General features: G+C 35.1%; 2 protein-coding genes across 3 annotated transcripts in view; one reads left to right on the forward strand and one right to left on the reverse strand.

Moving 5' to 3' along the window:
* LOC126829288 (uncharacterized) overlaps positions 1 to 8,087 on the reverse strand; it is a 50,858-nt gene extending 42,771 nt beyond the window's left edge. Inside the window, exon 1 of the mRNA XM_050559078.2 lies at positions 8,040 to 8,087. Within this exon, the coding sequence (XP_050415035.2) occupies positions 8,040 to 8,073 (34 nt within the window). The 5' untranslated portion in view covers positions 8,074 to 8,087. The remainder of the gene's footprint in view (positions 1 to 8,039) is intronic.
* On the forward strand, positions 6,355 to 24,463 carry LOC130010301 (uncharacterized). Of its 2 annotated transcripts, XM_056102730.1 has the most exons (10): positions 6,355 to 6,490; positions 8,229 to 8,258; positions 14,731 to 15,105; positions 15,672 to 15,995; positions 16,351 to 16,734; positions 17,391 to 17,726; positions 18,094 to 18,153; positions 18,686 to 18,796; positions 19,862 to 20,089; positions 21,344 to 24,463. In XM_056102730.1, the coding sequence occupies exons 1-10, from the start codon at positions 6,451 to 6,453 to the stop codon at positions 21,358 to 21,360; spliced, it is 1,905 nt and encodes a 634-aa protein (XP_055958705.1). In that variant the 5' UTR covers positions 6,355 to 6,450; the 3' UTR covers positions 21,361 to 24,463. The 2 variants fall into 2 exon arrangements, with proteins under 2 accessions (XP_055958705.1, XP_050415001.2); XM_050559044.2 differs by having other exon boundaries at positions 19,862 to 24,463.
* Positions 24,464 to 24,815: the final 352 nt, after the last annotated feature.

Here is a 24,815-nt window from a genome sequence, read left to right on the forward strand (position 1 = left end):
CAGACAAATTGGCCGCCCCTCGTTCTCAAATAGCGTAAAAATATGGTATATCAAGGTTGTGGACCCTATAGAGGTCACAATTTTTATCCGCTGGTGTTGAAACTTGAAATGTAAGTTTATAACCCGAAGATCGCGGTTCCTTTCGATGGTCGCGCATATCGGACCGTAACTTCCTGAATTATGGCCCCTGATTGTACGAAAAATCACGTTTTTAGCTTGTGGACCCTATAGAGGTCATAACTTTTATCCGATTTAAAAAATCGTTTTAGTATATCACCATTACACCCTTTGGACGGCTAAGTTCGAATTTCGTGAAAATCGGCCCAAAACTGACAGACAAAATGGCCGCCCCTCGTATATGGTATATCAAGGTTGTGGACCCAATAGAGGTCACAATTTTTATCCGATTTTGTTGAAACTGGAAATGTAAGTTTATAACCCAAAGATCTCGTTTCCTTTCGATATTCGCGCACAACTTCCTGAATTATGGCCCCCGATTGTACGAAAAATCGCGTTTTTAGCGTGTGGACCCTATAGAGGTCATAAGTTCGAATATATCACCATTACACCCTAAGGATAGTTGAGTTCGAATTTCGTAAAGATCATGGATCCTTTTGATAATCGCGGATACTCGAACTTAACTTCCTGGATTATGGCCCCTGATTGTTCGAAAAATGGCATTTTTAGCTTGGGGATTCTCTAGAGATCACAATTCTTTTTTTTCCGATTTTAAATATTTCACCATTCCACCATAATGAAGGTTGAATTCGAATTTCGGGAAAATCGAAATGAAACTGCCCAACAAAAAGGCCGTTTTTTGTTCGCAAATTGTGTAAAAGTATGCAATACGAAGGTTGTCAACCTTCTGGAGGTCACAATTTTTGTCCGATTCTGATGAAACTTAAATCATATCTTTATATCCCAAAGGTCTCAATCCCTTTTGATATTTGCGCATTTCAGACCATAACTTTCTGGATTATTGCCCCTGATTGTACAAAAAATCTTGTTTGTTTTAGCTTGTCCTCTATCCATCTCTTGTAGTAGATTTTAGCAATATAATGCAGCGATAGTGCAGTCTAATTGCTTTAAAAGGAAATCCGAATTCGGACAAAGACCAACAATAAAATCCAGGTGATTATGGAATATTATCCATGTATTTTCTTTATGAAGAGTAGCTATTTCGTATTTGTAAATGCCCAGTTGTCTTGTCTTGGAGAAATAATAATTCAAACTTCAAATCAGTTATACTCATGATATGTTGTATTTATTCAAATCATACCACCGAGAATTGTATTTATCCAATTGCATGATAATAAAAACTTGACTTTTATTATTTTATTTCTTCAGGTCAAGAACATGGAAAATTGGTAATTGCCTTGTATCACTGCAAATATGAGGTAGTTATATCCAATAGAGAGAGAAAAAAACGGGTTTAAAGTCCACTTGACACAAACTATGTAGGCCTACTTGTATTAAATTGGTCGAATCAAGTAGGTCCATGCTAATTTTAATAATATGTCCTAGAATCATGTCCGACGGTTCCGTTTCCGCCCTCTTTCCCTGCACTGCTGTGTCATTCTATTACCATCTTTGTATGTTGTGTTATGTTAATTCTGCATAAACCTGGATTTGGTGTTGGTGTTTGTTGGATAGGTAATTGATCTATTACTGGCGGTAGGTAATTTTGGGACTAACATAAGGTTTAATTTCATTTGAATGAAAACCCACGAGGCTGGATAGTGGACCCTATTCCTAGTCACATTCCAGCAGGGAATCGAATAAAATAGGCTGGGGCTATTTGCCACATGTGGTAAGACAATCCGGAGACTATTTGCCACATGTGGCAAGTCTCCGTACCGCAATTATCAACCGATTTCAATGAAACTTACAGATAATGATAACATTAATAATATCTCAGAGTAGGTAAAATTTCGACCACTTCTGGTTAGCGGTTTCGGAGATATCAGGTTACCACACATTTCATGTGGCACGGCTACAGACAACAATTATCATGGAAATCGGTTGATTATTGTGGTCTGGGTGAATAGTTGACTTATTATTAGACTTTAGTCCCAAATTTCAAGACATTTGTTCTAACTTCTGACCCATTTGAGCATATTCTGCCTGGGTCTGTAACTGGACAAGACATAATAAGTGTAATGCAAAACTGTAACAAAATAGAGACTCAATCTCAATGTGGCAAACTAAATTGTTTTTTTAAACATTGTGACATTTGGAATATTGATAGAAAAAGTTAATCCCAATACTAACAAGCCAACAGTGAGGCTGATGTCCCCCGCCGAAATAGGACGAACCCATTTTAATAGTTCCCTGCTTTCTTCGAAAGGCGGGGGACAATCAAAGTAGGAGAGTTGTTGTTTTCCAAAGTCTCGACCAATCAAATTGCGTATCGCTCTGCTTACCCTGAGCAGAAAATGCTCATTATCAAACTTAGTCAAGGTATTACTGTAATGAAACTATACACCAAGTTTCATCAATCTCACTTAATTAGAACTAAAGTTATCGTGTCCCAAAGCATCAACCAATCAAATTGCTTATCTCTGCTTACCCTAAGCGGAAAATGCTCATCTTCGAACTCCATCAAGGCATTGACCTAATCAACACATACACCAAGTTTGAACATTCTAGCTCAATTAGGAAGAGAGTTATCGTGCCCCAAAGTATCAACCAATCAAATTGCTTATCTCTGCTTACCCTAAGCGGAAAATGCTCATCTTCGAACTCCACCAAGGCATTGACCTAATAAACACATACACCAAGTTTGAACATTCTAGCTCAATTAAAAGTTATCGTGTCCCAAAGCATCAACCAATCAAATTGCTTATCTCTGCTTACCCTAAGCGGAAAATGCTCATCTTCGAACTCCATCAAGGCATTGACCTAATCAACACATACACCAAGTTTGAACATTCTAGCCCAATTAGGAAGAGAGTTATCGTGTCCCAAAGCATCAACCAATCAAATTGCTTATCTCTGCTTACCCTAAGCGGAAAATGCTCATCTTCGAACTCCATCAAGGCATTGACCTAATAAACACATACACCAAGTTTGAACATTCTAGCTCAATTAGGAAGAGAGTTATTGTGTCCCAAAAAGTGTGACGGACAGACAGACGGACGAACCCATTTTAATAGTCCCTTGCTTTCTTCGAAAGGCGGGGGACAATAAAATTGTGTTATATAATGACAACCCCGCCGAAGTTATAAAATGATAGAATTCATTCCTTAATTTTTCAGATCCTTGGAAGAGTATTTGATGTATGATAACCACAACAGAACCCACCCATACCTTTTGAATATTAAATCATCAATTTAATTCTGGAAAAGAATATATATGCAATTGACCCATTTTTAAAATATATTTTTTTTTTGTTTTTAATGTTAAATATCCTTCCCAAACACAATTATATTTTAATTCTCTCCAGAAAATTGTGTATAATATAGAAGGTAAAAAGTGACATATAAATCACTTAGAGAATTTGGTCGGAAATCATAAGTATCTAATAGGCATTATCTAGAAACCAAATGTAGATCAAATATAGCAGAATTACAAAAAACCTTTATCTTGCTTATAAAATGAAATAGGGTTTAATATCCTAGTTTTCTATGTTATAAGGGTAATTCTGCCCTACAACCTACTTTTATATCAAATATTTCAATTGCCAAGGGTTCTTTAAAGGGAACCCAGGGTGGGCGAATGGTTAACATGTGCACATTTGATCAAAAAAAAAAAGAAGTCTGTCATTGAGTCAAATAATTCAATTGTCAAAGGTTCTTTAAAGTGAACGCAGTGGGGGTGGTTTTGATTCCGGGCTTGTACCCAATTGACCCAGTTTGTGGCTCCCCCTTACTTATGACTTGTAATTGTATATAAATATTTTGTACATATTATTTAATATTTGCCATTTTCTCTGATATTTTTATATTTCAATCCTGCAATCTTGATGGATTGCTCCTTTTATTTACAAAATATTCATTTTGTTTGGGTTTTTTTTAATGAGGGGAGGGTTCTAATCATTTTATTACTCCTGCAAAAAAGTGCATTTTTCTGTGTATGCTACTTATTTCTAGATGCCTCACGAATCACTTGTAATATGACTTTGTAGCACTTGTCAGTTTTTGAAAATAATTCAGTTTAGTGCATGATTTATCTTATTAGTGCTTGGTTTGGATGTTATTAAATTTAGATATATTTGAATGATATATTTTGGGGGTATGGGGTAGGAATACTGTGTACATATCTTTATAGACCCAGTTCTTGTTTTATAGTAAAGAAAATTTTAAATAGCTTTTTTATATTTAGTGATGGGGGGGGGGGGCATTATATAACACCATTTTATTAGTATTAGAATTATTTCTCTGTTTTTCTGTTAACATTTCAAATGTCTATTTAGTTTTGATTTGGCGGTATTAATTTACTTTTACCTATCATTTTATAAATAAATAATAATTAACAAAAACATTTATTGTTACCTCATTTATCAAACTTTACAGGTTAAACAGAGCAAAAGGAGGAATTCTGCATGGGAACGGCTGCTATACTGGATATAAATTGGGGGAAAGTACAACAGACGTTTCTGTTGATGTTATACACAAGTTTGTATGAAACCACACAAGTTTCAGAAATTTCAACACAAATAATGTTTATATTTTCACACAAGTTTCAATCTAAGTTTGTGTTGTTTGATAAATTTTAACACGAGTTTTGTGTTAACATTTAACACAAGCTTTGTGTTGTTTCAACACAAGTTTGTGTTGTTAAATAGCGACACCTAACCAGTTTGTGTTGTTTTAACACAAGTTTTTTTCAGTGTACTAGACATATTAGGTCAGGTTGACAATGCAATTTGTTAAAGCATTGTGTCATAAATGGAAACGTGTATTGCATATCAAATCTATGCAAGATAAAACTACCTCATAACAATAGAAACAATGGCAAATATACGAAACATACATGGCACAATGCTTTGTCGTTTATAAAAATAACAATAAAATGTGTGTTCTTTAAATGGCATTTAGTAACTGGATAGAGTGACAACAAAACTCATACTTATGAAAAACAGCTACTAGTGTATTTAAGGCCAGGTTTCGTAGAGTATTCTCTCAACGTTATCAAGCTAATACAGTAAAACAGGTATGAGGCAAATATATATAGACAAAATACAACAACATAACCGAAACCATACATAGCAACAACATGATCAAAGGCCTACACCAACACTTATTAAGATATACAATAGCAGATAGAGAGTTAATTAACTTATAGTCCATGGCCAGTGAGGATGTCTTAACAACAAAAATGGAAACCATACCTTAAAACAATTAGATCAAAGGGTTGTGACACAATTTGGTAACAATATACAAAAGTAAGAAAAGAAACCGCTATGTTAAACGATCAAAAAGCTGACTAAGTAGTTGCGATATTAACCGAATATGGGAGGTGATTATTATTATAGTTAAGACAATAAATTAAGGCAATGGAGTATATACAACAGATAAATGTAACATGATGAAGGGTAGATTAAATATAACTGTTATTTCATTGCACATGTCTATTAACACTTGTAATTTTATGATAGGATAACTAGATATGCAATAGAGATATAGATTTAATGTAAAAACAAAAACAATTTACAACAATGAATATAGCACGATAGTAAATACAATAACTAGTCAAAAGATAACACACAGCACACTTGTACAGTTTATAAGGAGTGGTGGAACCATGCTATTATTTAAATTAGTTGATCATACGCATTGGGCAAAAATATCCCTGTATCACGGTTAAGATCTGGACTGTTCCTTCTGATTTGTATTGCCACTGTGTGGGTGGTGGGAGTAGAAGTTAATGTACTGGTCAGTATGTGTTGGTTTTTTTTATAAACACTTGTTGTGAGCCTACCTTCTGTTTTCTTAACTAGTACATCCAGGAATGGGAGGCATTGGTTTTCTTCTGTTTCTATTGTAAATTTAATTCTGCCATTTTGGTTGTTGAGGTGATGGAGCAAGGCGGTGTGGTCTTCGTTCTGACGGAGAATTACAAAGACATCATCGACTTTACGGAGCCAAATTGTAGGTTGGATGGGTGAGGTGGAAAGAGCCCTCTCTTCAAAATCGGTCATATAGATTTTACTTAGAACTGGGGATAGGGTACTGCCCATTGGTAGACCGTGAATTTGTTCGTAGTAATCGTCCCCCCAAGAGAAATAAGTGGATTCTATGCCGGATTTAGTTAAGTTGACTATATCTTCTATGGTGAGATTGGTATCCAGTGAGTTCTCCATTGAAGTGAGTCTATATCGTAGTGCTGCTAAGGCTTCATCTCGGGGGATATTAGTAAAGAGGTCAATAACATCGTACGATAGGATAAGTGTATCTTTAGGGAGGTCTCTAAGTTTTTCGCAGAAATCTTTAGAATCTTTGATAAAGGATGCAGCTTCATTGCCTAATGGGGAAAGAAGGTTTGACAGGTACTGTACAGTGTTATAATATACGGAATCTCTGGAACATACTAGCAGTCTGGCTTTAATGAGGTTCTTATGTGTTTTAATGGTGGCTCTGGCATATGGTGGTCTAGGATGGGACGGCTTAAGTTTGTAAAATAGGGAAGGTGTGAGTCTCTTCTCGTCTTTGAGCTTAACTAGTTGTGCGGTATGGCTGTCATTGAAGGTGTTAGTTGGGTCTTTCCTAATCTTCCTATAGGTAGTGCGATCATTGAGAAGGTGGGAAACAGTATTTTGGTAGTCGTTCTTATCCATTATGACTGTAGATTTTCCTTTGTCAGCTGCTACTATGGTAATGTTTTTGTCTTTCTTCAAATCCTGCAGGGCAATCTTATGGGACTTCTTAAGATTGTTGGCATCTCGTTGCGTCTTGGATTTGGTGATAAGGTCAGCTATCTGGTGTCGGATAAAATCAATCTTGCCACCGGGGGCTAGTTGTCTCAGACCTCTCTCAATATTGGCGATGAGCAGATCTTGGTTGGCTGGCCGGTTGGTTGGCGTAAACTGTAAACCTCTGGAAAGGAGTGAAATCTGGTCCTCAGTTAGGTTCTGGCTACTGAGGTTGATAACTGTTTTTGTAAGGTAATCTTCTTTGGGATTCTTGGTGGTAGGGGGACCTGTTTGGCGATTTTAAGGTTTTCAAACTTCCTCACCTGGTTAGTTCGTGTTGTCTCTCTAAGGTGGTCTAGTGACTTCAGCTGTTTGGACCTGAGTTGTGTGTAGTCTTCTTCGGACACCAGATCCCTAAGTTGAGACAGTTTTTGTTCATATTGGTTGTGAAGCCGATGTTTGGTGTTTCTGTGGTACTGTATCCGTTCTCTAATGAGGTTTCTTTTCTTACTTTTGTATATTGTTACCAAATTGTGTCACAACCCTTTGATCTAATTGTTTTAAGGTATGGTTTCCATTTTTGTTGTTAAGACATCCTCACTGGCCATGGACTATAAGTTAATTAACTCTCTATCTGCTATTGTATATCTTAATAAGTGTTGGTGTAGGCCTTTGATCATGTTGTTGCTATGTATGGTTTCGGTTATGTTGTTGTATTTTGTCTATATATATTTGCCTCATACCTGTTTTTCTGTATTAGCTTGATAACGTTGAGAGAATACTCTACGAAACGTCGCCTTAAATACACCAGTAGCTGTTTTCCATAAGTATGTGTTTTGTTGTCAATAAAATGTGTGTTTAAAATTAGATTACCTGACTAATAATCCTTAATTCGGGAAATTATCTACGAAATGAAGTCACAGCCTATCAATCCCATTGACATAGACCCCCCCCCCCACCACCACCGCCTCCATCCCCACTTATTCAATATTGTTATTAAACGATTGTGACATATTGCTGTTATAAAGATTATGATCAATCGTGAAGCGCTGATAATTACTCTAATACAGATAACGATTATATATAACTAATAATATCTAATAATTATAACTGTTACAATTAGTAACGTTAGTGATTTTAATATATATATATATATATATATATATATATATATACAATAGCGTACCTGTCATTAAAACGATGTTGATCCATACATACATTCCTTTCCGTTGAATTTTCAATATGGCGCATATCGGGTTTACCAAAATTTTATAATTAGTAACATTATATTGATTTTAATATCTATTTATGTCTACACATACAAGAGCATTATGACATTATAAAGAGAAAGACGTTTCGAATAACATGTCTGTAGCTATCATCATTTATACGTTTCTTGTATCAGGTGAGTTTCTTATTTTACACGGTCATATATTCATCGAATAGTGTGCTATTCTAATTACCTTGTCAGTGGTGCAGGATGTGTGTGTGTGTGCGTGTGGGGGGGGGGGGGGGGCTGGCATTTGAAATACGTATAGTCGTTCAGACTGGACTACGATACGAGGTCACGTGCATACGTAAAAGAACCATTGACAGTTGGAATTCGAAATAAGCGTAGGCCGTAGTGCCACTGTTCGGCAAAAACATTTCCCGCATAGCATACTGTATAGCATTATGTATTCAGTTATTTTCAAATACGTTTATATATTTTTAATACGTCTGTATATCATCATTCAAAATGTTAAGGAGCCATGAGCGTACCGGTTCGATGACTGTTGGGGTGGGGGTGGGGGGCAGAACCCGAAATGACCGAAAACATTTCGGATTACAGACGGCGGCACCAGTCTTCTGCGAGAGGCGGGGGTTAATTTGCCGTGAATACAGCAACTTCAAAGTGGTCTAATATAGCCCCATTTATGTGGCTAACTCTAATTCCAGTCAACCAATCAATCGTTTACAGTCCACGGAGATAAGACCGTCGAGGAAAATTTAACTGCCGCAAACGAGCTTCCTGCTATTTCAGTCCGTAAATACAGCAATTTCAATGAGGTCCAATATATCCTACTTTAGGTGGCTGACCTGAATCCCAAACAACCAATCAATCGTCGCGGAGTATGGGGGTCTCTACCTCCCGCAAAATTTTTGAGGAAATTTAACTGCCGTAAATGCGTCTTTCTGCTATATTGTAGCCCGTGAGTTAAGCAGCTTCAAAGTTGTCCAATGGTTTTGTAACAGGTGTCCCACTCCATGCCGACATGAATTCCGACCATCCAATCCCCGAAAAAGCCATTTTCCATTTTAAGTGTATAGGGCCTATTCTATTTATGTCTTTTACAAAACTATTTTTATGTATGCATAACAATGAATATTATGTTGTTGACGATAATGCCAACACTGAAAAAAATCTTGTGTTGGATCTCAACACAAGGACTTGTGTTAAAAATATTCAACACAAGTTTGTGTTCGTTTTCATTGCATTAACACAAGTTTGTGTTCTTTTCAATGCCTTAACACAAAACTTGTGTAGATTTATAAAATCTTGTGGTTTTTTTTTCATATAATTAATTACGCTGAATTTTAAGATAACATTTATTATGTTACTTTATTATCTGTAATAATTATTTTTATTTATTGAGAAAATCTGAATGGGATTGGGGAACCGGCTTAGGGATCTGGGCCCTGTTTCACAAAAACTTAAACAAAATCACTAAAATAGATTTTAACTAAAATCAAACTGAAATTTTAAATTTTATGCGTTTCACGAAGATCGATTGTAACTTAAAATGCAATTTTAATTGATTTTAGTTAAAATTGCTTGCGCAGTGCACAATTCCGTAGACCCCTACGCGCAAGCGAATTATTCAAATAAAATTGAACCATGTGTTAGTCCCGAAATGACCCTCTCTCTCTTATTTTAAACAATTGTAGGCCTACCAAGATTTTAGATATGAAATGGGTTTAGATTATTTTTTTGGGGTCTATTAATTATTTGAAAATAATATAATTTATACTTGAATCATGGTAATATATAAAATAGTAACAAAGAGTTTTGTTTACTGGGGTTTTGAGGGGTTTTTTCTTCTTGAGGTTTAAATTTGGGGCGTCATCTAATTGCTTATATTGCCTTACAATAAAATAAACGGGTGGGCCACAGCTATATTTCCCATGCAATGAAAAGAAATTGAATGAAAATTATTTTTGTGAATGATAGTATGTTTAAATTATATAACCCGGGCCATTGGCAATATTATCATTATTCCAAATATATCTATATGTCGCAATAGATCTCACAACGTAGCTCTAATCAAGGTTTGTTAATGTCGTGATATTAAGTTAGAAGAGGGTGGCGGCTGTCCTAAGTTAAAATCGATTTTAGTTAAAATTGTCCCTAAAATAGTTTTGTGAAACGCCACTATTTTAAGTTAAGATACAATTTTAACTTATAATGTTATTTTAGTGGATTTTATCTAAAATGCTTAAAATCGTTTTGTGAAACGCATCTATCTTAAGTTAGGATGGAATTTTAGTTTAAGACGATTTTAAGGCGATTTAAGTTTTTGTGAAACAGGGCCCTGGCTTAGCCTATTATGTAAAACCACTCTTCCTGTATTTGAATGTTGGGGAATTCACTTTATTTCTTCTTTTTTTTCCTTCGTTCTTGGTGTTTAACGTCCGCTTCCACATAAGTGATATCGCAGACAAGACATAGGAGAGCCGAAGCTGATTCCTGTTTTTTAGAATATGATTTTGCAATCTTTCCATTTGGCCATAGGCCATGGATTTGGTTTAGTGGGAAGTTCTTCCCTTTATTTAATACAAAACATATCGTTTGGTAGATGATCTCGTCTGCTTCTGGATTAGTAGATGTCATCGTTTGGGGTTAGTGTTTAGGTGCCAGGCCCGTCTTATCGTGGCCTCCCCTTACTCCACTGTCCCACTCTCTTGGTTTGGTATCAGTTTTATTTGCGGAATAGTGTTTAGGTGCCAAGTTCGTCTGACCGTAACTCCCCCTTACTCCACTATCCTGCTAGTTTGGTAGATGTCATCTTTGTGGGGTTTGTGTTTAGGTGCCAGGCCCGTCTTATCGTGACCCCCCCCCCCTTACTCCACTATCACACTCTGTAGGTTTGGTGTCTGTTTTTGGTGGAATAGTGTTTAGATGCCGAGTCCGTCTGATCGTGACTCCCCCTTACTCCACTATCCTGCCAGTTTGGTATAAATCCCTTATGTAGTTTAGTGTTTAGATGCCGGGCCCGTCTAACCGTGACCCCCTCTTACGTCACTATTCTACTTAGTCCAACTGTGTCCATTAGGGAGTGGATTTGTTCGAAGATTTGCAGTTTCAGATCTGGTCTCGGGAAGAGTAGGTTCTTAGTGTTGAATGGTATGTTGTTGGTCTCCATTGTTCTCACTATGTATTTTATAACAGTATACTGATATAAAGAGATCGAAGTTTTGGTCAATTATTATCTAATTATAAACTATTTATTTAATTAGAGATAATAAAAGATTATTCTAAATCTACTCTTTGTTTATTTTCACATTTTGTCTCAGACAATAGACAGGGACAGGTTATTACAATGTCTGCATTTGGAAGTGTCTGATTGATATTGTCCCAATAAACTTGACACAAGAAAGAAAATTGTCGTAGGGTGTGAACAATAGTGTTATATCTTGGTTTTAAAATATATCTGAATGGGCGTAGATATAGCCGAGTTATTCTTTTTATTTAATTTAATTGGTTCATTAATCGAAATTTGACATTTGCTTACCTGTAAATGACCAATCGAAATGAATTACTCTAAAAAAGGAAGAAATATTTATTGCAGTATTTTGCGATGTTAAACCCTATTGTACTAGTTAACTGTAGGCCTGTTCACAAGCAAGGTGGTATTTTGTTTGGGCTTGGCCCGAGTGGTCTTTGGTCCGAGTGGTCATGGATTTTTCCTCCCTGGATTAGTCCGGTGTTAGAACCAACTCCAAAAGTGATATTGTTGGGAAAATAGTATGTTCAGAAAACAAGAATGTCAGGTTTGTGATTTTTTTGTATTTTTAATACAATGTATTTATAACGCAAATTTTTCGTTTCGGTTAAAACAAATTCTACGCCCATTTTAATTGGCCGAAGGACGTGTGGCTAATATGGCGGGCGGACGAACTGATCAAACAGTATATTTCGAGTTATTTGAGGTAAGCTAATTTAATATTATATCATAACCGCATATGTGCATAATTGTGTTTCTGTGTGATTAAATATTCAAAAAATCATTCCTAGAAAATACCCTCGCAACCAGTCAATCCTGAATTGCAATGGTTGTTTTGTGTTCTAGGCGCCATTTTGAAGATACAGACATGACCTACGTTCAATTCATTTGGACAGTTGATACTACTATAGTTGTGTTCCATTTTTCAGATTGTAGTAGATTTTAGCAATACAATCCAGCGATAGTTCAGTCTAATTGCTTTAAAAGGAAATCTGAATTCGTACAAAGGCCTACAATAAAATCCAGGTGAATTGGGAAAATTATTCATGTATTTTCTTTATGAAGAGTAGCTATTCAAATTTGTAAATGCCCAGTGGCCTTACACAAATAATAATTCAAACTTGAAATCAGTTATATTCATGATATGTCGTATTTATTCAAATCATACCACCATGATAATAAAAGGTAAAACTTTTTAAATACCTATATTAAACTTAATAGGTTTGATATGGTTCTCAGATATGTTACTGTGTACAGACTGTACAAAACACATTTATATACTTGCTATTAGGTTATTTTGCTCACAGAGAAGCGGTTGTGTAATCATCAGAAACAGATGTAAACTTCAAATGAGCATAGCTATTTGGATAATTGCTTGATGTGGTTGTAGACTCATATAATGCCATGAAATTGGCCATTTGGTTCAATGTGTAAATTGATGATGCATGCTATTTAAGTTTGAAAGAGAAGTAAGCAATAATGCTACCTGACGACTCCACCAACGTATTACTATATCCAGAAATTATACTAAGTCGTGTGGACGACTCCACCTACGAGTGTGGACGACTCCACCAACGATTGTGGACGACTTAACCAGATTTTTCGTGTGGACGACTTTGCTTGTGGACGACTTGACTGGCATTCGACTCAAATACTCTCCCTTGCATTCGCATGTAGCCATACATATCAGTCTCAAGATAATTATGATTGTTAAATTATGATTCCCCCCACCCCGACTCAGTAAGTTATTTAACTTTTATTCTGCCATCTAAATAACTCTGTACCCATGCCTGGTGTTCCAAGTAAAAACCGAATTGAAACCCCATATGTCGATAAGTGTATTCATAATCATCACTTTTATGTATTTCAGAGAAGACTTGAACATCCCTGGAGAAGTACATGTATTTAGTAAATATTAATACCAAAGAAAGAAGACAACTCTAAATTCTGAATATAAAGCCATAGATCTTATTGTGGAAAACCAAAAGTTATTTGTCACCATTGCCTTTTTTAATCCCTTGTTTTGTTTTTAATGTCAAATACCAACCCCTCTCTAAATATTGTTTCATTATATAGACTGCAGTGTAATCCTAAACACTAAGAATTTGGCCTGAAAACTTGAATTATTAAAGAGGAATTATCAATAATTAATAGTAACAGTCGATAATTATAAATATGTATTATTGTATGATGAAATCAACCATTATTTTTAAACAATTGGTAAACATTTCGAATGTTAATGCCGCCTTTATATGAGATGGTTTTATTCATCAATATTCTTTTTTACAGATTTTTAAAATTCTCCATTTTATTTGATTTTTATGCTTTATTTTATCTATCTATAATTATTTGTCCTGTATCTTATCTATTAGTTCCCTTTTGTGTACTGTAGAAATTTTTGAATTTCTAATCTTTTAAAGGGAATATTTCTTCTTAAAAGTAGTTCAATTTATTTGTCCTGTATCTTATCTATTAGTTCCCTTTTGTGTACTGTAGAAATTTTTGAATTCCTAATTTTTTAAAGGGAATATTTCTTCTTAAAAGTAGTTCAATTTAGTGCATAATTTATGTCTTTGGTGCTTGGTTTGGTTGTTATTAAATTTAAATATATTTAAAATGTATGTTTTGGGGGCAAGGGGTAGTGATATTGTGTACATATCTATTATATTCTCAGTTCTTTTTAAGGTTAATTTTAAAAAGAAAATTTAAATAGCTTTTTTTTTATTATTTTGTGATTGGAGAGTGGGGGTGGGGAATTTTGTTATTATTGAACACAATTTTATTAGTATTGGAATTAACTTTGTTTATTAATATTCCAAATGTCTTAGTGCTTGTTTTGTGTGTAAATAGCTATTATTTATTGTATGATTGTGGGGGGGGGGGGATTTTTTTTCATTGTATAACACAATTTTATTAGTATTGGAATTAATTTTAATTTTTCACATCATTTATTGAATAAATAATAATTTAACAAACAAAATTATTGTTATGTCATTTATCAAACATTACAGTTTAAACAGAACAAACGGGGGGGGGGGTGCATGGGAAAGGTTGCTATATTGAATATAAATTGGTAAAATACAACAAAAGTTTTTGTTGGAGGTTATACACAAGTTTGTATGAAACAACAAAAGTTTCAGAAATTTCAACACAAGTTTCAGAAATTTCAACACAAGTTTCAACACAAGTTTCAGAAATTTTAACACAATTAATGTGTAGATTTTAACACAAGTTTGTGTTGTTTGATAAATTTTAACACAAGTTTTGTGTTGTTTCAACATTTAACACAAGTTTGTGTTGTTTCAACACAAGTTTGTGTTGTTAAATAGAGAAACGTAACTTGTTTGTGTTGTTTCAACACAGGTTTTTTTCAGCGAAGGCCATGTTTTGTAGGTATTTGTACAGCACAGATTAAAAGGTCGCAAACAGGGGATACCCATTTTTTAGCTGTTAACTGCTCCCCATCTTTGCAAGCCGGATACACCACTCTATACAATATACAGATGATAAAAGTTTCCTTTGAAAACAACAAAACAACAATATTAGCAACTATTGATGATGCCGGAAACGTTGTCGGACCGCAGGATGTATCATTTAATGATACTGTGACTGGCCATTTCAATAATTCGTCACCAGAGCAGTCTTACGTAAATATTGAAGTAAAGGACCCTAGCTGTGAGGATGATGGAAGATATGTTTGTAAGACAGTTGGAGTGACGAACCGAGGAGTCGTAACTCTTGAAGACGAGAAAAATATAATTATACAAAGTAAGCCTGTGGTTATACTACTGTTTAGTTTTTCTATATATCGCTTAAAGTTAGATCATGTGTTAAAACTAGGGAGGTAATTTTGCTAATTTTTCACGTGTTATTATTATTTGCTTGAAAATGCGGGAATGATTCCTATAATAGTTATTTGACAAACTATTGAGCAATAAATATAATATAAATAATTATACTCATATGTATATTTATCAATAAGAAATTACTAGAAATAAGGCAACATTAATAAAACCAGAGTATTTGCTCTTACAGGATTCACTGCGGAAATCGCCATCTTAAATCTGGTACAATGGTAGGAATGTGTAAAGAAATATTGTCAATGTCATTTAGAATAACATACATTAAATAACAATATACTTTATAAAAATTTCAAAGCAATCTGTTAAAAAAAAACGATCATATTTCGTTTCGTTGATTTTTTTTAAGTTTAAAATTTCCGTTTACTTGTTTTTATACGCCCACATTTTCATTAGATTACTGAAGGGCGAACATAACAATTTCTCTGATGTTTGGTTAACGTTTATGTATAATTACTTATTTCTTGTTTAAAGGCAGCCCAGGTGATATAAAACTAGTAACCATCCCAAGTAAGGATAAATACAACATCAACGACACCATTGATCTGATTTGCAGTGGTAACCTTGGAAACCCTAAACGGGCGTTGTCCTGGGAAACGAAATTACCCGATGAGTCAGTGTGGAAGCCTTACCAATTTTATTCTACAAGTGTAGCTCAGAGAAATTCCTCACAATGCACTTATGTTGGAAAAAGTATCTTGAACTACACAGTACAAGTGACTGATCATGGGTTATCCTTTAGGTGTCTTGTTGGAGGTTCTGAATCCTATAGTGTGAACACCACTATAATACTGGATGGTGAGTCGGTAACAACTAATTACTTAACCCAGTACTGCGAGAGAGAGAGAGAGAGAGAGAGGGGAGGGGGCGTTGTATGCTCACTCTTTCTGGAAACGAGTTTGTCACGTTGCAGCGGCAACATCTGCGGAATATTTTATATTCTTGGACCATGGACGTCACTGCCCTTTACCATCGATAGAGCTCATCCAGATTCCACTGTCTTGCCTTTTGTTCAGATAGCCTAGTAGGAAGTCTACAAATACTACTATTCTAGGACTTTGAAACTGGTTTCATTCCCGACGATAATTTATTGGTTGTAACTTATTAGTTGGAAATCATTTTAAAATTGTATTTATAATTATATTTTGTTTAGATAAACTAGAAGTAGATCTAGAAATCCTACCATCTCAAGACCTTGGAGCTGGTTTTAAGAATCTCTCAATGCGGTGCTTCCCATCTGTTGTCACTAATATCACCGGGGTTAAAACTCTTGAAAGTCTTCAGATCTTTAAACGATCAGGAGGTGCTGAATTCATAATCGCTACCATATCTTCAAAGGGGATTCGGCCCGGCGTGGGAATAACGTCTCCTAAATTTACCATCAGTGGCGGCTTTATCTCAACTTCACCACTCGTGTCTTACCTTCAAGTTGCCATCAATGACCCCGATTGCAATGATGAAGCTGAATATCAATGCTGGACAAACTACCTGCAAGTTGAAAAAAGCCCACAAGATAAAAAGAACGTAACAGTTGATAGTAAGTTTTTGCGTCGTCTTTTATGGCTCTGTCAATTATAATACTCCTAACAAGCTTCCCATACCACCCACTCCCAAAGGGGTGGGCTCTATTGTTTGCCGAGTACAAAACTACCAGAACTTCCCAAAGGACGCCGTTTGAGAGAGGTTCATTTCCATTAGGTCAGGCGCAACACGGTTAAAGTTTAAACGGGTAATCCAATTATATACAGGAAATCTAAATTGTAAACAAAAAGTTAATATGGGATGTGGTAACCTGTTCTTATTGCCCAAAAATAAAGATCAAACTATTGAGCCGTTCAGACATTATCGCATGATTTACTACATTGGGTGACGTAACTAATTCGTCAATCGTATGCCTGACTTAAAGATGTAATCGTCGTAATCATCAAAATATTACACTCATTGTTCATGGTGGTTCCCTGTGTGCAGTATTCTTTAATCTATTGCCGGCGTTATATAGCAGCACGTCCGAGAAAAGATTGTTTTGTAAACAATAATTTATTTCATTTGAAAATGAATTGGGGAACAGGCTAGGCCAATGTTGACTCATCTCCGCGTGAGTCCTCTCCAACATAATTGCAGTAATGTCCTGTTAAGCTCATTGATAAATACTTTCAGGGATCGGATATAGAATCACTTTATTATATTTTGTAGGCAACCCAGGGAATCTCAAATTGTCCGTTATTCCGGACGGACCTTTATATCTTGTGAATACTAAACTAACTATTAAATGCAGTGGAAACAGTGGTGATCCACAAAAAGATTGGTTCTGGCAAATTAGCCGAATTAATACAAATAACTGGCTTCCATACCAAAATAAGGATGACATCTCTAGCGGTGACATAACACCGCCTTCCATTGGCCAATGTGGGAACATTACAAGTAGTACTCTAACGTTTACAGTCAAATATGGTGATGATGGGCTACAGTTCAGATGTATCATAGGGCGAGAATATGCATACATGCGTAATGTTACCATTTATCTTACAGGTCAGTGAAAAGGGTTAATTTGATTGGACTACATTTTAATGTGGTCGCATGTTGTCATCGCTTCGGTCACCGGCTGGCCATACTTTGATTTTTACATTCCAGAAAACGTTTTGACATTTTAAATTCTTCAATTCTGACCATTATACCCGGGATTACTGCCAGACTTACTTCCCTTGAACAAAATTTGTAACAGTCTCATTCATTATTAGCTGTTACACTTGTTTTACGTAGACTCGTTTACGTCTCGATGTTTCCTATATTATTATTATTTTGGATCGACTTTTCTGTTGTTGACTGTTTAAACTTGTGGCGTGCCTAACGAAGAAATTATAATGCTAATTTATTTTTCTATTCTTTTCATGAAAAGAGACAACGAATACAACTACTACTACTGGACCTGTTGGCACAAAAGATACCACAGATAAAGGTTGGTCTTGTGTTGATAATATTATTGGAACTTGGTTATTAGGTTTACATTGATTCTGTATTTGGAATTGGTTGAAATTAAGTCGGATTAATTTTGTATATATATGTATATATATATTTTTCTGGTACACCTGATATACTTATTGAATCATTTGGTAAAATTTCCATTAAAAGTCAAATTACTGCTGTCCATAATTTTGCATTTATTATGGATTTGGCTCAGGATTAATTACGCATATTAATTGTTTTTGAACCGGTCAAAATTCAAATTTTTAAGTAAATTACAAATGGAGAATAACTACCCTTATCGAATTACAAATGGAGAATAACTACCCTTATCCAATGTCCCTTGATCGATTATCCCCCTTGATTTTGAAACAAGTTTTGAAACAATGCTTCTATTGGAAAAGAAATATTGATCTTCACATAATCTTTCCTTAGACTACATGTATATGTATTTGAATACGTTTTCTATCTGCTTACTGTTGCTCAAATGTATAGTTTATCATGAGATTCCCAATTCATTATTTCAGAAGGACCTAATAGAAATATAATAATAGCCACGTATATCCTTGGATCCCTAGTAGTAATAGTGGTAATTGTCCTGGTTTTAGTAATAATATATTACCGACGACGAGTTCAAGGTGAGTAGAAGCATGTGATGGGCCCTATTCAGGTATGGAAAATAGAATAACTTTGTCAGATTTCGCCGTATCAGGTTTCGTTCCCAGTAGATCAGCTTAAAGTTTTAAGAAGGAAAAAATTTGTACAGCGTTTAGTGTGCTAGATCTGAAATAAAGAGTTGCACATTTGAGTCCCCTCGAATTTTTGTGTTCTTGAATATGTCGCCACAAAAGACATGTCTTTATCGAACTAGTTCTTTAAAACGCGGTATGTGATTGGTCGGAAGTAAACTTAACAACAAGTTGCAAACCGCCATACCAATGTTGATGAATTTAAAACAATTTTAGATTGGCAAGGATGACTGATTTCTCAAACATTTGGTAAGAATTCTTTAAATGACATCTAGAAACACGGTTAACTATTCATAATAAAACACGACACAGGGTATATATGAATGGATATAACTGCTTCTCTATTATTTAATAACGACGATTCGTAACACATACAGGTCACGTTTATATCGTTAACTTGAAAACATGATCTGTCTGGTTACGAAACGTCGTTATTAAATAAAAGAGAAGAAGTTATATCCATTCATATATACCTTGTGTTGTGTTTTTTTTATGAATATTTGGTAAGAAGTAATATAAAATGTTGTAGACATGGCGAGCTTACCCGTAGATTGATTTTGACTCGAAGGTTTTGATACAGTCACCGGCAAATTACCACAGCTAAGTAATGTAATGAAATGGTTTTGAACGTTGATCTATTCTGCTCCGTTGGGGGTAATGAAGATGGTCGTATAGTGTGTTATGAAAGAAATTTTGCTCGTACAGCGGCTCTGCAACCTACTCCTATATCGAATTCCAACTATGCCAAGGGTTCTTTTATATGCACGCCATCCAAACCACTGTACGTTTTTCCTTACCATGCCTTCTGTCATACATTACTAACAAGGCGAAACATGCCGGAGAATCTCGATCAACTTTCTCGTCAAACACCGGGGTCGAACACTGGACCTCCAAGTTAGCGATCCGACGTATTACTTACACACAGCTAAAAAAAAATATTATACTTCATTTCAGCCAAAACCACAGATAACCCTGAACTATCATCGACTCAAAACCAAACTGGAAATCGCAGGAATGACACACAACACGATAATAGAGGTTATTTAGCCGCTATTCATCTAGATAACAGATCACAAAACCATCCAGATAATGACAATGAAAGCGATGATAGAAGTTATGAACCCGTTGATCAACGGCCATCCGGCCATCCCACAACCCAGTATTCAGATACATCTTATATTAGTATGTATAATAACATCATTAATTGATAGGAAACCCAGAAAACAACAACGGGGTCTGATATGACGAATCTTCTATTTATGGCGTCTTAAGATCTAGATTTGATTTATTATATCAGTTCAATATCCAAGATCTAGGTCTAGAGATGTAAAGTAACGATGCGTCATTGGCATTTGTCTCTAAAATATTCAATTCCAAACACCTTAGGTCATATTGAGACTAACATGTTAAGTTAAATTTCAATGGTTATGTGTGCAATGCGAAGGGGATAATTTTCCCCAGACAGCAACGTTTCCGTGTCCGCTCTTTTCGAATTAAACCTTACAGGTTTCTTTTTTACAAGCACGCCTATTTTGTTTTCACGTTCGGACGACTATGCGCTATCCTTCTTGTCAGCCCCGCCTGTGCCACCCTATGCGGGTTTTCAGAAAGGTTCGACTACTGCAATGCTGGTAAACATGATTATTTTTGATTCTTTTGCGCTTTGTGACTATAGCTAAATCTGCTTTTTGCAGGTCTTTCATTTGGTTTCAAATGTTATATACACTGTTATTCAGACATTTATTCACAAGAAAAGCCAATAATCAACTCTCTAGAACATCAGATGGCCGAGATTTAAACGGATTGAAACACGATAGCTAGTTAATGATTTAAATTAAAAATGGTGAATTGAGGCTTAGTCACAATAAACAATTGCCGTTGTTACGATAATAAACAACCTATGCCACATATTTTCAAAACTTCAAACAATGATAACTTCGCGCAGAACTAATATGAACGAAATTTTCAATATATTCATTTTCCATTATCTGCAATCTGATTAAAACACGGATCCTATTTCGTTTCGTTTTTATAGTTCAAAATTTCGCTTAACTTGTCTTTACTACACTAGGATCTGGAAGAGTTGTTATATTATCGGCGTTCTGGTTGAAGTGAGGGATTAGCCAATGAAACGGTTTGTTACGCCGAATTCTTGGCGTGCGATGTACGGAACTGGGGGTAAACCACTAGAAACGTTAACGCTGATTGATTAATCAATATCGGACGTCATAGGTCAAAAGCCGCTCGTACGACCCCTGACGCGACCTTCCAGTACAACCGGTCAGATCTTCATGTAGTGTAGGCCATCGAAAGTATAAAAGAACGAAACGAAATATAGATCTGTATTTTAATCAGATTGCATTGAAGTATAGATCATGCAAACTTACATAACTCTCAACTAATGCTTTGATAAAATATATTTTTATTTTGATTTAGATACGAGGAAGAATTGAAGATACCTTTTCATACAAAAAAACACAGATGAAAAGATACAAATAAGTTAATTCCGTATACTCTTATTTGCTCGACTGGTTTAAAATAATATTATTCCCACTTATTCTACTCGGACTTGGTCAATCAGGGTATAGTCTATTTCCTGTTCGGGATGGCATCAGATCGGTGGGGAGATAATGTTGGACGGGGAGGACATCAGGCAGGTGGGGAGATAATTGATACATAATATTAGAGCAACTGCGATTAATAGCTATGGGTTGGAGGTATAATTAGTCACATGTATAAAAAATTACAATGCAGAATCTTTAGATAGTGAATAGAATATTTTATTAATCATAGTATGATTACTGACCCAATACTTTATGTATCTAGAAAATTACATAAAGGAACTAATAGATAGTAAAGGAGAAATACTAACAGATTGTTCGATTATTCATGAATGCGCAGCTTTTTATAAATCGCTATATACAAAAGATGTAAAATAAAATTTAGATGAAATTAATAATGTATGTAAAAAGATAAATAGAACCCTGTCAGAGTAGGGTAGAGATTTTTGTGACAGATATATTACACTTGCAATTGGGGAACTTACGAAAGCCCTTAAAGCATTGTCTAAAAGGAGGAGCCCAGGTTTACAGGACTGGCATTTTTTTATACAACCATTTGAAAGTTGGAGACCTTGTTCCCATCAATGCGAAAATTTATGATATGGTCATTTATAAGGATAAGGGAGATAAGCGACAGTTAAAAAAAAATTCCAACCCATATCCCTGTTTCAGACAGATTATACGGTATTATCCAGGTTTCGAACAATAATACGTATTGCAAGTATAATGGACTTTGAAAACAAGTATGGATTTGTTCTAAAACTTGATGCAGAAAAAGCTTTGATAGAGTTAGACAGGTTGTCAACATTTGAGAAAATTGGCTAGATAATCCGGTCTTTCACATTATCATAAACAGTGTCTAAGGGAGGTAACTCCTCTTAAAACAAGATGTTTACGCCCATGAAATTAATTTAAGAATGTCATTTCAAAAAATCCATTTGATTGCATGCCAGCTCAATATCTAACACTCTTAATTTTTTATTGTAAATTTCTCTCTTCATGGGCCATATCTATGCTTTTAAAATTAATCCTAACTCGTCGTCACGATTCATGTTTGTTTATATTAATGCAAGAATTATGGGATTTATTGTTGGAAGGGGCGCAACTCTTACTTGACTTGGCTAAAATGACTGGATAATCAACCACATTAAAAACCAAACTCCCGGTTACGCATGGGCAATGGACTTTACGTCAAATATTGACAACTGTCCGAGACCCTCCGTATGTTGAAGACTAGGGGGTTCTGGGTGACCGAGACTATGATAGAGTGAGTCACAACCATCTTTTTACTGTATTGGAGTATTTTTGGTTTGGTGACATATTTATATCATGAATTAAGATTCTATTTAGTAATTTAAAGGGTAATGGTTATTTGACTCCCTTCTTTGACTAGTCAAGGGGAATAAAACAGGGATGTCCGATTATGAGATCGCCGGGCCCTGAGGCAGCGTATCTGCCGGGCCCCAGTTTCAAGATGACACCCTAGGGGGCCCCGGTTGGTTCTCTCCTTAGGAAGAAATATTTTGAAATTTCCACCTGAAATACTTACTTAGTTCTATGGAAAGATTTCTGATATAAACTTCCCGGTGCCAACGTGGAATTGTTGATGTAATTTTTTTCTGATCAATGCCCCTTGGAGGCCCCCCCTACCTAATATTTTCAAAACTTTGTTTCACGATTTTTGGGAAATGTGTCTTCATTATTTTTTTTCTACAAAATATTAAAAGAAAAAATATTTTTTGTTACCAAATCATCGGGCCCTCTATTGCCCTCGCCATGATCCGTCACTGTGTCCGATATCAGTCATGCTATATGCATGGACAGGAGAAACACTCAGTATTACCGGTATTATAAAACAATGTCCTCTTACAGATATTAGTATTAGAGGTTGTGAGGGGGTTTCACTGATATACCAACACGCAGATGATACAACTAACTCTCTCGAATGAAAATTCAGGAAATAGTGTTTTTGAAATTATTGAATCCTCTGGCATAGCATCAGGATTAAAAATGAGTGTTGAAAAGTCGAAATAATGTCTGTTGGTAAATCAGTTAATATTGTATATAGCTTTAATCCCTAGTTTTAGATAAATTATATTTTCTTCTGGCAGTTCTGCCAATACCCCCAGATATTGAAATTGAAATAAGTATGGCTACACGTAACTTCCTTTGGGACGGTAAACGTCCCGTATAAAACAAACGTCGGCTATTGGGAATAAGTGCGAGGGAGGACCGAGCTCTCCTGATCGTAACTTCAACATGTAAATCTTGATAAAGATGTTTTAAAAGTACTGTATACCAAATAGTTATTTATTGAAGCATTTATTAGATTTTAAAAAAAAAATTATTAGAATCTTGGGATAATTTAAACAAAGGTCCTTTCCTCCAGATTCAATAGTAAATACAGCTATACGACCGTTGTTTAACAATAAATAGTATTAAGTATAATAATAAACCCCTAAACATTGATGCGTTCACTATTTCTGGCATTAGACTGATGGCGGACAATTTACATAATAATAAGCCTGGTTTTGTATTACCAATTTAATCAAGTCTAAAACCCTAAACGCAGGTATAGCACGATTGTTAGAAACTATCAATTAATAAAATCAAGTATTCCCCAATCATGGGTAAGAGTAATTTAAACAAAATTGAATATAACAACAATGTCTTCTCGAAAAATTTAAAATGACGATCAGCGATATTAATTACTTATTGTCCATTTATTAAGATTTTATCTTTTTTAAATTATTTTTTCTTATATTTATTATGATATTTGTTATTTAAATTAATAATTGGACATAGTGATATTTTTTATATATTTCTATTTATATATAGATTAATGATTCTCTCAATTTATTGTATTAGTCCAGTCTGGGCAGAACAGTAGGGCGTTAAACCCCATTCCATTTCATTTTATTTTATTTACTGTACATAATGATATATAATCTCTACATATTTTGATTAATTTTGTAATAAACAATGTTATTTTTCACATGGATTGTTCCAAATCAAACAATAAAATATTACACGGATCTGTCAGTGATTCCAGGGATGTTACAAACAAGTACTATGAATCGTTAACCGTCCACTTTGGTCCATGACCTCACCAATCCTCTTTTATTTATAGATCCAAGATATTACAAGTGCTGGTATTTGTCATCTTAGAATTTAGGGTAGTACATGATATGCATACTGTACAATACATTATCTGGGATATGATTTCAAATTTGACCGCCAAAAGTCGAGATTATAAAATGGCTGTGTAAAAAAAAAATCTTATTTCCTCTACATACTTGGGCACAAAGACGATGATATTGGGGATAATAGATTCAATTAGCCGCTTG

This window comes from Patella vulgata, chromosome 8 (genome assembly GCF_932274485.2).
Source record: "Patella vulgata chromosome 8, xgPatVulg1.2, whole genome shotgun sequence".
In the NCBI taxonomy this organism is placed as follows: domain Eukaryota; kingdom Metazoa; phylum Mollusca; class Gastropoda; family Patellidae; genus Patella; species Patella vulgata.